The sequence below is a fragment of the Protomyctophum bolini genome, assembly GCF_963924005.1.
Source record: "Protomyctophum bolini genome assembly, chromosome: 5".
Classification (NCBI taxonomy): Eukaryota; Metazoa; Chordata; class Actinopteri; order Myctophiformes; family Myctophidae; genus Protomyctophum; species Protomyctophum bolini.
Genome location: NC_137866.1, coordinates 6576246 through 6590189, shown reverse-complemented (window position 1 = coordinate 6590189; position 13944 = coordinate 6576246). Strand labels below are relative to the sequence as shown.

At 41.3% G+C, this 13944-nt stretch overlaps 2 protein-coding genes across 2 annotated transcripts; one reads left to right on the top strand and one right to left on the bottom strand.

The window, feature by feature from the left end:
* Positions 1-3818: 3818 nt before the first annotated feature.
* ndnl2 (necdin-like 2) lies at positions 3819-10506 on the bottom strand. The gene is made up of 11 exons (XM_080764214.1): positions 10448-10506; positions 10106-10202; positions 8560-8682; positions 8395-8458; positions 8224-8306; positions 7680-7765; positions 7464-7552; positions 7291-7333; positions 6933-6995; positions 6116-6230; positions 3819-5253 (listed from the first exon to the last, which is right to left on the bottom strand). The coding sequence occupies exons 2-11, from the start codon at positions 10172-10174 to the stop codon at positions 5167-5169; spliced, it is 822 nt and encodes a 273-aa protein (XP_080620340.1). The 5' UTR covers positions 10175-10202; positions 10448-10506; the 3' UTR covers positions 3819-5166.
* A 1584-nt stretch (positions 10507-12090) lies between these two features.
* LOC308316221 (FAD synthase-like) lies at positions 12091-13602 on the top strand (the record flags this gene model as incomplete). The annotated part of the gene is made up of 1 exon (XM_080764692.1): positions 12091-13602. The coding sequence occupies one exon, from the start codon at positions 12091-12093 to the stop codon at positions 13600-13602; it is 1512 nt and encodes a 503-aa protein (XP_080620818.1).
* Between the last annotated feature and the right edge of the window lie 342 nt (positions 13603-13944).

Sequence of the window (13944 nt, the reverse complement as noted above, 5' to 3'; positions counted from 1 at the left end):
CACCCCAAAACTGATCTCCCATAGCCAAAAAAAAAAGACAAGCCCTGACTAATAACATGTATCCTTTCCCCCCTTCTTATATTGATCCCAAATGACTACCCATGGGGTCTATTTTCAGAATTGCCCTGTCGTCCACTTTATCCACCAGAAATGAGTTCATAAGCATATCGCTACTTATCTATTTGTTGGGGTAAAACTTTTTTTTGCTATTACACATGGTTGTACCACACAATCCGCCACAGTCTCTGTCCGATGTCTCGTGTGGAGTGGATGTGGTTTCACCCCATGTTGGTCTGTTTTGCAGACTACCACAGCTTGTGTGGCACAACCAAGGCATGGATGCGTGTGCAATTACACAACTGTCAACAATTTCATTTTGAAATTTGATTAATCATGGCTTAAAAAAAAAAAAGAATCATGATTACGCACCAACTATGTCCAAAATATGCCCTTTTCTTGTGGGAACCAAAAGATAAGTGACTTAAGTTAGTGCTGCACAATTAATTGAAGAAAGATCGAGATCTAGATTCAGACACTTATGCAATCTCATTTTGTCCAATTACTTTTAGTTACTCTAATGGTTTTTTTAATATATTTTTTTCATGAGAATCGTGATCTCAATTCTTTGAGATTCACATTTGAGCAAGAGTCGTGCAGCGCTATAAGTAGCTCTCGCTCTCATGTCGGTCTCTCGCCCTGTTGTCGTATGTGATCTGAGCCGCTACCTATGTAAACTGTGCAGCCTTTTATGGCAATAACCGACTTGTGTTTCTTACCCCCATCCAGATAGGGCTAGATAGGTCTTCTCTTTCCATCTCATTTGGATCTATCGGAGCGATGACTAGTGCAGAGTGGATGGGATGTATGGGGTGGGTCATCTAAGCATGCATTCATTGCATTAAAACTTGTAATCTAATTTCACAAGTTAACTAACTCTTCTAGTCTATTGACAGCCCTACTAATAACAGATTCATGGAAGAAAAAGAAAAGGGCTATATGCTTATGGATTCTGCCCAGTGCTTCGGGCAATTGAGCAAATGGACCCCATAGCCAGTAATTTGAGATCAAAAAGGCTGTTATTTTTGTCCGCAATTGTCCTGTAAGGACACCATGTATAATGCTGCCCAGGGAGTGTTTGTTTTTAACCCATTAAACGTGAGAAACCATCTGTCATTTTAGATTTGTGCCTTGTCTATTAAAAATAACGGATATACAAGCTCACAGATTGTCACTTCTTGCCATGCTGCGAGCTTGTTCATCTGCTATTGTGTGAATACTACTGATTTAGAAGGCCTTTGTAGAGTCTGCCTCATGCAGGGCTTAATGTGTTAAATCTGAAGACAATTTCCCCCTTGTTTTCTTGGACACCAATCGGGAGCCATTTAGAACAAATGTATAAAATTGTCTAGAATTAAATGATAAGGCTGTTTGTTGTATATTAATATTTCCCCCTCAACATTGACTACAGAAAAACAAAGGGCTGCAATACAATGTATCCCCATGTATTGTCCATCTAGCCTCTACTAGATGGAAGTGGAACTCAAATCCAGAAACCATTATACAAAAATCATAGTTCTGCTGTTGCTTCGGTAAGCATAATGGAGTTGGTTCATAACTAGGAAGTCCTGGGTTTCCTGAAGGTGGCATGCCCAGTTTCCCATAGCTTCGGAAACATTTGAAGGTGTCATGTTTCTGGTTGAAATATGCGGTCAAGTCTGAAAAGCATGAGCTTGTATCGTCTGACTGTAACCACAAAACAAATTACTGACAAATGGAGCTATAGTGTGCGGATCCTTTCTTTTATCCTGGTTAACAGGCCCAGTGCCTAATTTCAAGAGTTCAAATGGGTGATAAAATCTGCTGCTGTGCCACTCAAGCAATGCTATGTGAAACTGAACTTTAAATGGGTATGGCATCTTCAGGAAACCCAGGCCCACAGAACCTATTCTTAATCACAACAAACGGGCATTATGCTTCCTGGAACAACTTCTATTTATTATATAATAAATATAGTGACTGATTGCCTTGTCAAACTGTAGGAAAAATATTTTCAAACTGATATTAGAAAACAACGAAGCAATGTGGAGTTTCCTTAGGCAATGCATGTTGATTGCAATTATTTATGCTGACCAAAGCAACAGTACAGAGTTGATTTCTATGACAAGCTTATGAGCTATTAAGTCTTGTTACATGTCGACGAATGGCATAAATTGTGGTTCTCAGGATGCTGCTGTTGGGACAAATTGCATATGGTCATAAATGGTAAAGATATAATTTAAATTCTGATTTAAGGGTGCATTTCTTTCCATTGTATTGAAGCACTATTGCTCCCTGCATTGACCACATGTGCACATGGTCCAGTCATTGTGTGATTAGCTGTGGACGTCTCAACTTCACCTACAGAGACCCACTATATATATATATATATATATATATATATATATATACAGTGCATCCGGAAAGTATTCACTCCCCTTCACTTTTTGTTACAGCCTCATTTCAAAATTGATAAAATTAGTTTTTTTCCTCATCAATCTACACAATACCCCATAATGATGAAGTGAAAAAAGTCTTTTTTCAAATATTTTGTTAATTTATTAAAAACTGGAAATACACATAAGTAGTCACACTCTTGAAGTTGAGCCACCTTTGGCAGCAATTACAGCCTTAATTACTTTCGGAATGATCCTACAAGTTTGGCACACTTGAATTTGGGGTATCTTCTCTGCAGATCCTCTGTCAGGTTACTGGTTAGACGGGGAGCGTTGCTGCACAGCTATTTTCAGGTCCTTCAAGAGATGCTCAATGGGGTTCAAGTCTGGGCTCTGGCTGTGCCACTCAAGGACTTTCACAGAGTTGTCCTAAAACCAATCCTTCGTTATCTTATGCCATTGGTATAATGTGAATTCTAAAATTGAGTGACACTCATTTAATTTTACCACCTGGTAAACTGGGCCTAGGACTAACATCCTGTCATTTTACAGTAGGCTGTATTGGTCTTGTGTCCATCTTTTGTTAATGTCTCAAATACTAGCATACATGAGTCTTCAGTCCATGCTTCATTGTTTTCCACTTTGTGCTGGCTGAATATAGCTTATTTCATGTACTGTATGTTAAACTAAAAACATGTTTAACATTTAAGGTTTTCTGCCATGTCATTTGGTAGCAGCTGTGTGTTTATTTGGTAATGTAATGGGAAATGAGACTGCCAAGTCTAAACTAATTTCTAATTTGTTTGGATGGTCTCAGTAAATAACTATCAAATTGTTGATTTTCGTAAAATCTTAAAAGCAGGTCAAAGGGGACGGGGTCAGTGTCAACTTCTGTCCACAAACAAATGTCCCATTGTGACTGTTTCATGCTCTTGATTGCCATCTGCTGGTGAAACAATGTTAATGGCAGTGGTACATACTCGTAAAAGTTTGAAGCCATTACTCCATTTGAAAACATACATTAAACACTTTGAAAATAGCAAATCTACAAGCTTAAATTAAATTACGTATATTTTTATACCAATACTTTTGTACATTGCTACTTCTACTTAACAATGGTGTACTGTAAAGTAACTAAGTACTATGAACTCAAGTTCTGTACTTGATTACATTTTTATTTTTTACTTTCAATACTTTTACTTTACATCTCATAGGCAAATATTGTATGCATCACAATGTGTTGAGATTGTAGATCTGCTATTTTCTAATGGCAGATCTAGCTTGGGTCATTAACACACACACACACACACAGTGTAGTATATTTGCACAGAACCATGTTGTACACTACAATATATTTTGCCAATGAAGAAGCTATGGAAGGAAATAATGGAGACTAAAAAAGTCTACAAAGAATAATTTTATTAAACGGTCCAGAGGCTGAATAGCCTCGGTACCCTGGCCTTTGGCTGAATGTGGCTGGGGTTGAGGAGACACTAATGCAAATGTCAAAATATGAAATAGGAAGGCTAAAAGGTAGGACTATTCTATGAATAATCAGTATGGCAGGAGTAGTAGTCTGGCATCTGACAGGCTATATAGTATTTTTTTATTGGCCTAAAATATTGTATATATATATACACACACACACACACACACATACATTCATCAATCCACTGGCTGTGGGTATTGGGCAATTCTTTTTTTCATTAACATCCTATGGCAGGCCAAAATGTCACTTTCCTTATGCTTTAAGTAGCATGTGACATGTCAAGCTAGGGGGTTTCCATGATTCTGATTCCAAGCATTAGTTTTGCACAAAAAAAACACAATGAGGTCAGCACATTATGGCTGTTTTTAGCCAAAGGAGTGTATTTTGTGCAAAACTAATGCTTGGAATAGACTCAGAAAGGAAAGTTTGACATTTTTACCGGCCATAGGATGTTAATGGTAGGGTCACATTCATGAATACATGTAATGTTTTAGGCCAATAAAAAAAAGACTATATACCAAATTTCCCACCCGTCCACCTCGACTGCTGGCCTATAGCTGCTATGAAGGCCTCCCTGTCATCCCCAGGACTGAACACAGCCTTGGTTATCTCACACAATCTCTTAAGAAGTTTCTGTGCAATGAACAATTATGTGGTGTAACTAAGTGAACATAAATTCTAATAACAGTGTGAACATTTTACCTGGTAGTATAATATACACAAAATACAGTAAAAGATCAGTGAGATTACAAAACGTATACCTGAATGTATCTGAATTGTCCCAATGCAGAAAACCCACCCATCTCTCATACTACTTGTATGTACATACCGGTAAATACGTACTACATTTTAACACAAACAAAATGCCTTACTGTGTGAGATGTGTCACAGTGGCATTGACCCTCTTAATGAGTAACCACTCGAAAATATTCAGGACAGGAGCAATCCTAACCCATTCTGACCGGGCACCCATTTTGGTGTTGGCATCATGTTATGCTTTAGCTATTGAAAAATAGCAGATCTACAAGCTCATATCGCGCCACCGAGTGGCGCGATACGAGCTTGTTGGTCTGCTATTTTTGAAAAATTCGAAGAACGACTGACATTTTTAGAATCTGATCTCAGGTCAGAATGGGTTAATCAGACCAGTGTGTGTCCCGTGGAAACCTCGTATGAATCTGATCTCAGGTCAGAATGGGTTAACTGGGTTGATCTGTAATGAAGCCCCCTCCCAAACAAAAGTGATTATCTTTGACTACTGGTGCTGGCTTGGGTGTTGCTGGTGGCCTCTCTGTATGGCTGACTCCAGGTCTTAGGGTCCTGGTCATGGATCTATAAAATAAATAAGTCATTGCACAACTTTGGTTAGGGCACAATACATGAAATGATTTACAGTAGACAGTCCGTAAAGGACCACTTTTCAACCTATCTTCATATAATCCTCACTAATGTTCATGCTAAAATTCCACAATTCTTTTCTACTCAGTCTGTCTCATATGAGGGCTGTGGGCAGTTCAGAAATCCGTCCACCAGTGACATCGTTAGGCAGATTTGTTTTTTTAAACAATATTTTTTTCCCAAAAAATGTTTAGCTTTTTATTATCGTGAGAACGATGGCTTCCATTATCGCATTGCAACTTTTCAGGAATAGAAAGCCTGTGGTATAAATATTAGCTTGGATTCCCCATCGATGATGTCACTGGTGGACGGGCTTCTGAACTGACCATAGCCGTCCTATGAGAGACTGAGTAGAAAGAAATTGTGCTATTTGATCATGATTATTAGTGAGGACCTAGTATATGAAGATAGGTTGAAAAGTGGTGCTTTAATGATGTGAAACTAAATGGCTTTTAGGCCATGTAACAGCAGTACTTTAAATTAGTTACTTGGCAGTCAGCTCTTGTCAACACTGGTGGAGCAACCTTGACTATTCAAGGACAGGAGAAATACACTAATAGATGTAGTACAATGTAATAGGTTTCAGGGGCCCAAGGACTTCACTGGCAAACAGCTATAGTATATGAAGATGAGTAGATGTTGCCTCGCCTGCTAGACAAGCAGACAGTATATATATATATATATATATATATATATATATATATAGATTCTATATTGTTTGCTTGTCTAGCACTAGGAGAGGTGAGTTTTTGTAGGTGCATACACAACATGGCACAAACAGATATACACAGCTTACCTGACCCATAAACTCCAGGATTTTGATTTTTGACACTTCCAATTCTGCACGTTGACCCCAGTGAAACTCATGCTCAATTGGCTCTGTGTGAGGAATTCTGACATATTCCAGGTACCTTGATGTGCACAAAAACACACAAATGCTACATTGAAAATTAACACTATTTTCTGATTTTACTTAAATAAAACATAACCTATAGAATAGGTAATATAAGCTTGTAACTCGAAGCGACATGGTGCGTGCTTGTAGATCTGCTATTTTCACTAGTTTGGGTCCCAGGCAAACGTCTAATCTCTTTTGGGTCTCAACCTGAAAAGTTTTAGAACCACTGCTCTAGAAACACATAATTGAAAACTTTTATATCTATATGTGACCACATTTGACTGAGAGACTGCCATTGGATTTTTTTGAATTTTTGTTTTTTCATGTCATATGAAAGCAGGGAATCATAGGTACAAATTGACATATTGGTTGTTCAGTTTGACCCACCAGTTTTGGAGATATGGCTTATATTATAGTATAGAGTAATGTCTTGCAGAAAACAGCGAGTTGAGAAAACAGGCTTGAAAGGTTCACTTCTGTGGTCTCTAACATTACACCTAGCTACATGTTTAAGCATTTATTTCATATTTAGAGTCTGCCTGTGCTATTAACTCATTGGGGGGGGGGGGGAATGTTTTTCTCCTAGAATGTGCGCGATGGCAGTCTCTCAGTCAAATCTGGTCACATATCTATGGGCTATAGAAGCTTTTTTTGAACAGGTAAAAATAGATCCGTTAATTTTAGCCAGGAGAGAGAGCAATTCTCAGTTTCTCACCTTTGACGTACAAATTCATCTGTGACCACCTTCTTTACATCGCCAAACTCTTCATGCCTCTCTCTGTAGAGCATCACAACAAAAGCATTAATTACGATGTACCTTCCATAAAAGGACCAAAGCACTGGGTTACGTGGGCATCATACTTGACTATGAGGCTGACAGCTGATGCTTTACATCAGAAAATGGTTAGCATTACAGAGTATGATGTTTAACAAACACTGAATGTGAGAAAAAAAAGAAAAAAAAACCTAATTTACAAAATGCATTATTCTCAGGGGCAGTACCAAAAGATTGCCAAGATTTATGCTTGATATGAGAACAAGGAAAGACAACACATAGACAGAATCCGTCTTACCCCTGGTCGACACGTAATTTCTTCAGTGCGTTCCAGATGAGAGCTGAAACACAAATCATGACCAGAGAGATGTTATTTTGACCATTATGTGCCTCTGTGTAACATAATATGTCAATTAATTGGACAAATGAACCGATACTTCCGTGACCATCATCCAGAAAGCTAGTACTTACATTCTTTGACCGCTCCTCCTTTCATGAAAATGGTGCTTAAGATCACAAAGAGCAGACCCGTTTTGGCGTTTGTAGGCCCCAACAACAGCCTTAAACAACATTTTTAACAATTAAATCCAGCTATCAAAATGTATTAAAACAATGGCCATTGAAAACAATTGATGTGGATAATCTATGGTGAAATATCTGGGTTGAAATACAAAACAAGACACTCACGCGTCTCCCTCAGCCGTCTCCAGCTTATTAATCAGGATGTAGATGTGATTTTTGGTATCGATTTCAACCAGTTTAAGACCAAAGACCTGCAAGGAAGAGGATCGACAGGGTGAGGTGGAAGTTCAAAACTCCAACTCATTGTCAGTCCTTGAGCAGAATGAGGGCCTATCAGTCGCTCAACATCACATGATGTTGAGGGAGTTATTCTGTCCTTTCTTTCTTTCTTTTTAGACGGGACCGCGCTCGCGTAAATACGCTTGCGTTGTTGCACCGCGACTTCTCCGGGCTAAAACACAGGTCTCATTGAAAAATGAACTATATGCGCGTTATATCGCTCCCCGTTTGCAAGGCTGATTAAGACTGATTCATGTCTTGCGCGCAGTCTCTTTATGAATATTCATTCATTTTAAACCAAACTGGTTGATGGTTTGATATTAAGATTGTGAGTTGTGCGTTTCTGGCTTATTGTCATCACAACCTTTACACTGAAACCCAACAAACCTTTGTCAGGGCAGCCCATGTGAACCTGTAGCTCAGTACACACCTGCTCAAAGATCTGTGACGCTCTCTTCAAGATCTCAGGGTAGACGTTTCTGTACTCTTTCACCACCACATGTTTCACAAGGTCTAGAGGAGAGAGAAGAGGAATGGTGTATCGGACTTAAAACACAAATGCAACGACCGTGAGGCGTTCGTGTCTGAGACTGTGACATACCTGATCGACGTATGGGAAGCTTTTTCTGATCCTTCACCAGGAAGTACTGCACCACCTCTGCAGTCTGATGGAAAGAAAGACAACGTGTGTGATTAAAAAACAACATGAAAGGTATGTTCACTTCCCCCCCCACAGACACCATGTGTGCTTTGTGCCAATCATTACCTTTTGGTCAACCTGGGCCTGTGTGAGCTTCTCCAGTCCTCGCTGGACCTGTGATGTGCTCGGCTGAGTGAATGTAATATCGTCATCCTCTCCTTCACCCACCAAAGTATCTGAGGCGGCGCTCTGAAACACATCACACAGCAGAACGTTGTGACTTGCAAGCGCATCCAAACTCCACCACTTAAATAATCAACTGCAGAGAATTTATAGACAGATACGAGTAGCTCATATCATGTGGGATTTTTATGAAACAAAAACTTGACAGATACAAAGAGGTTATAATCCAAGCTTTATGTACAGCTGAAATGTTGGCTTAGTTTAACATAGTTGAAAACAATACATTTTCTAGCCCTAGAACGGCTCTTGTTGTTACATACAGTATGCACAGTATTTCACATCCATGATTTTTTGTAGAACTTGCGGAAAGATCGATGAACTGATTTTACAACCAGTAAGACGCGCAAACGCGGGAAGCGAACGCAGCTCGTACATATTTGGGTTTTTTTAAGATTTTTTTTTAAGTTATTATTTTTTTTAACCATATAAGGACTCCCCAAAGCAGCTATACGTCCAAATATGGAGTGTGTTGCATCAATCACAAACAAATCATTCAGCTCCATATTATTCCCTTTTCGCTTCCTATATGATGAATTCCTGTTCTGTTCTTTAACTACATAGAAGTGTCTATTTGTTTGTCTCTAAATGTTTTGATGAATTGAACAATGTGGACCCTGTTGTAAACAAGTGTAAGGCTTAATTGGGTCGTCCACTCACAGTTAACAGTCTTTGTATTGAGTTTGTGCTTGAAATGTACTGTAATTCTGCAAACTGTTAATAAAGATTTCAATCAATCAATCAATGGGCACAAAGGGGGGGGACACAGACATGATCTGCTAGGTCTCATAGTAAGTGCTCTTTGCATTCGCAAATACGTCCTGTTTACCGCAGACGTCATCACCAGTTGACCAGGGAAACACAAAAGTTTGCGGTCACACAATTGGCAGGTGCTTTGCGATAGGTGCTGGGTAATTAATCACACCACCTGCCAATTGTGTGACTGCAAACTTTTGTGTTTCCCTGGTCAATTGGTGATGACGTCTGCGGTAAACAGGACGTATTTGTAAAATCAGTTCATCGATCTTTCCGCCCCCCCCCCCCCCCTCGCTGGAGAGAAAGGCGTCCGTGTGTATCTCTTGAAAAAGTGGAGATAATTCACTAAATACACGTTTTGTGCCAGAACTTTCACATGGATATAAAACTAGAGGACCATATTTCACTCCACGTCTTTGGAATTATTTAATGGGTGAGTACAAACGGAGCATTTATCACATTTATGCCGTACATGTTCATATCTATCAGGAAACGGCGCATGCAAATGAAAATTTAAGTATAATTAAATGACCACAGGCATTCTAGGTCTATACATTTTCATGATACATTTCTGTTTGGCATGGGCTGTCAAGAGTTGTTACAACTCTAGATTCCAAAAAAATAGTATATTTTGCGTGCAAAGTTGAAAGTACAGTGATAGTGACCAGTCTTTTACCCGTTTTCCTCTTCCTCTGCCCTGGCTCTGAGGTTGGCTCTGTCCCCCCCTCGACCTCCTCTGTGACATGATGGCCACCCTCTATCTGACGATAAAACTGTAATACAAAGTAAAGTAATTCGTTAAGAAGCAATAAGTAATTTCCCTCAAACTTAGCGTTGAGAGGTTGCATCAGGGTTGCATGGATGATGTATGCGTTATCAATAAAGTCGTTCGCGCGTGAGACCCAACTACAAAAATACATAAACAGCTAGGATGTGATTTGAAGCAAGCTAGTGTTACCTCGCAGTTCACAACCATCGGCCTCATATAATAAAAAAAATAAAGATAAAAAATACTCACTTTACTTGCTTATTGACGTTATTGTTTTGCAGCAGAGAATTGCACGTTTCCTCTTCCGCAAAACAAACACCCTCTTTTTTTTTTTTCTTATTCGGAGTTTATTTACTGTTGGCAAACCAGCTTTGAGTGGTGCGTTACCGCCATCACCTGGGCAGGAGTCGGGAGTGTGGAACAGTAGCCTAGAAATACAATTATTATTTTATCACTTTCGTTTCGTTTTTTGTTAAGTTTTTCAAACTTAACAATGTGAGTATATTATATATTAGATCAGTTCAGACTGAAGACGTGTCAAACATTCCTCCTCTGAGGGGAGATGATTGTCCTATTTGAGGTAATTTACACCTGTATGAAGAGATGTCCAGTTGTGATGTTTTGCATTTCAATACTGGGTAGTGGGTACGTGTCTATGGGAAACTGTCCATAGACACACAGTATTGAAATGCAAAACATGAAAAGAGCCATGCAGACTAATTACTGTTATGTCACCAGCCCTCTACAGAAACCAGACCACTGTCTTCTATAGGTAAAGTGGAAACAAATTAAAGATTGAATTCATATTGCAACTTAATTTAAGAAATGGATGCAGTATAGTATAGCCTACTTGTACAAGTCAATATTTGAAGGCCAGCTCAATTTGTTATATAATTGTATTATTTGTTTCCAGTTGACCAGTATATTTGCTGAAATGTAGATTATTCATTTTTCCGTCTCAGTGTTTGTTCATGCTGATATTTTATTTCACTGGGTGTGTGTCATATTCAGTACATCAATTGATTCAAATTGTGTACTACTGGTATTTGTGTACTAGTTCCATGGGTAGTCAGGGAATATTATCAGTATAATGTCAAATCTGGGAATACATTTCTTACCAAGAAATGTCTTCACCAATGTGTATATCTATCTATAAATGCACCACGTGTCGTCTGTAATGCATATAACTCAAGAACCGCTTGGCCCACCAACTTCAAACTGCACACCCCTGCAGGGAGTGCAATGCCCAGTGTCGAGTTGGTCAGACCCATGGTTGTCCAGAACCGCCACGAAATGCCCAGGCGCCATATATGGAGCTGGCTTGTTCTGATACCACAAATATGTTCTGACATCTGCATAGACTCCATATTTGGGCATGCCATATATGCATGGAGCTGGCCTGTTCTGACATTACAACACTTCATATTCGAGCATGCCTGACACAGAACTCCATATATAGGAATAAAGGGACACAGAGAGACAGATACAGAAATCTATATGAAACTCCCCCCCTGTCAGGTGAAAAGAAGCAGCTTGGACTCCTCATGCATAGAAGGAAGCATGAGGTCAGTCCGCTGTCCTCCCCCGTGCTGGCAGAGGAAGTGTAGCGAGCCACGATCACATTAGATAATTGACACAGATGGGTAAAACAAAATAAAAAGGCAGAAAAGAAAAATAAATCTTTAAAATCACAGATTGGCATGGCTACGGTTTGTGTTGTGAGCGACGTCAGACATGAAGAGTTCTGGTCAGCCTATGTAAGGTGCATGTTGTTAGTTCTCTACCATATTGAATTCAGATATGCCCGTCATGTTTAAATGCATATTAGTAGGTTCGGCAAAGCGGTGTTCCGACTCAGGAGTGTAGTTCATACTCCGGTTACCAAGGCAACAATGGCTGAAATCCACAGAAGTTCTGGCTCCTCCTCCTCTTTCACCCGGGTCAAAGGTGGAGCCACCACGGCAGCCATCCTCATCATCGGAGACGAGATTCTCAAGGGTCACACAGTGGACAGCAACAGTGTGTTTCTTTGTCATGCACTGAGAAAGCTGGGTGTGCGCGTTGAGCGCATTACGATAATCCCAGATGTGCCAGAGGTGATTGCCAGGGAGGTGGCACTCCTCTCCCCCCAGTACACCCACCTCCTCACCTCGGGAGGCATTGGCCCCACCCATGACGACGTCACCTTTCAGAGCGTTGCCATGGCATTCCAGGAGGAGCTACACCCCCACCCAGAGCTGTCCCGGCTGGTAGAGGAGTCTTTTGGGGCGCTGGAGAAAGACAGTGCTGCTATGAAGCTTGCCATGGTACCGTGCTCCGCCATGCTCCACTTCAGCAAGGACCCCCAAACTGAAACCCCCCTACGATACCCCCTAGTAAGCGTTCGTAATGTGTACATATTTCCTGGCATTCCCTCCCAGCTGCAGAGAACCTTCAACAGTGTGCAACATCTGTTTGCTGGTTCGGGTACCGCGTTTCACACCAGAGAGGTATTTGTGGATGCAGATGAGGTGGACATCGCCACGGCTCTGACGCGGCTCCAGGCCAGCTTGGGGAAGAGGGTATGCCTGGGGTCATACCCAGACTGGCTGAGCAACTACTGCCGTGTCAAGATGGTCCTGGACTCGGACAGCCCAGAGGAGGTGGAGCGCGCTCGAGTAGAGCTGCTGGAACAGCTGCCTAAAGGCAGCGTGGTTCCTCTGGTCACTGACCCTGTGTCCATCGCTCCAGCAGAGGTCCACAGATTGGCTAACAGCGGTCGTCCGCTGGGAGACAAAGTGTCTTCAGCTCTGAGGACAATAGAGGAGGCGATGGACCGTTACCCCTCCGAGGAGGTATGTGTTGGATTCAATGGAGGAAAAGACTGTACCGCTCTGATACATCTCTACTACGCCGCTCTGAAACGAAGGTGTCCAGATCGTAAAGGCAAGCTAAAAGCTCTCTACATTCGTACCGTCTCTGAGTTTCCAGAAATGGAACACTTTATCCAGGACAGCATCAAGAGATACGACCTGGAGCTGATCTCGATGGAGGGCACTATTCGTCAGGCGCTCGGTGAACTTAAGGAGAGGAGGCCAGAACTCGGAGCGGTACTGATGGGAACCAGGAGAACTGACCCTTACTCGCACACTCTCACACGCATGTGTCCTACTGACCCCGGCTGGCCAGATTACATGAGAGTCAACCCTCTGCTGGACTGGACCTATCATGACATCTGGTCCTTCCTCAGGACACTGTATGTCCCCTACTGTGTGCTCTATGATAAAGGGTACACCTCGGTGGGCAGTATGGAGAACACCCACCGGAACCCTGCCCTCCGGACGGTGGACCGTAGAGGTGTGGCCCGCTACAGGCCTGCCCATCAGCTGGAGAACGAGGAAGAGGAACGCAACTCTCGTGCCTAATGATGAGGATGATGTCATGACCTGCACCAACACAAAATTACTTTCTGCCAATTGGTTGCAGAATCCCGGTTCTCTGTGTCTGGTGGAGATACGGTTATAAGGAACTAATTGTAGTTCTTGAACTTTGTAGTTCAGGAACCTTTGGTGAGCAAATGGCTTTAGTGCTTTTTGTTATTTCTCCCAAATCACAAACAGCACTGGGTCTGCACACACACACACACACACACACACACACACACACACACACACACACACACACACACACACACACACACACACACGTCAAATCAGATGGCACAATAAACCCCACCCCCTTTGAACAGACCAAACACTGGGTTGGGG

What these genes read in the sequence shown, in the direction of transcription:
- ndnl2 (XM_080764214.1), bottom strand. Translation starts at nt 10,174, where the DNA reads ATGTCACAGAGGAGGTCGAGGGGGGGACAGAGCCAACCTCAGAGCCAG. An exon ending in CGTCACAGATCTTTGAGCAG is followed by an intron (nt 7,766 to 8,223) that starts GTGTGTACTGAG and finishes TCTTCCTTGCAG; the next exon opens with GTCTTTGGTCTTAAACTGGT. An exon ending in AAATTACGTGTCGACCAGGG is followed by an intron (nt 6,996 to 7,290) that starts GTAAGACGGATT and finishes GATGCTCTACAG; the next exon opens with AGAGAGGCATGAAGAGTTTG.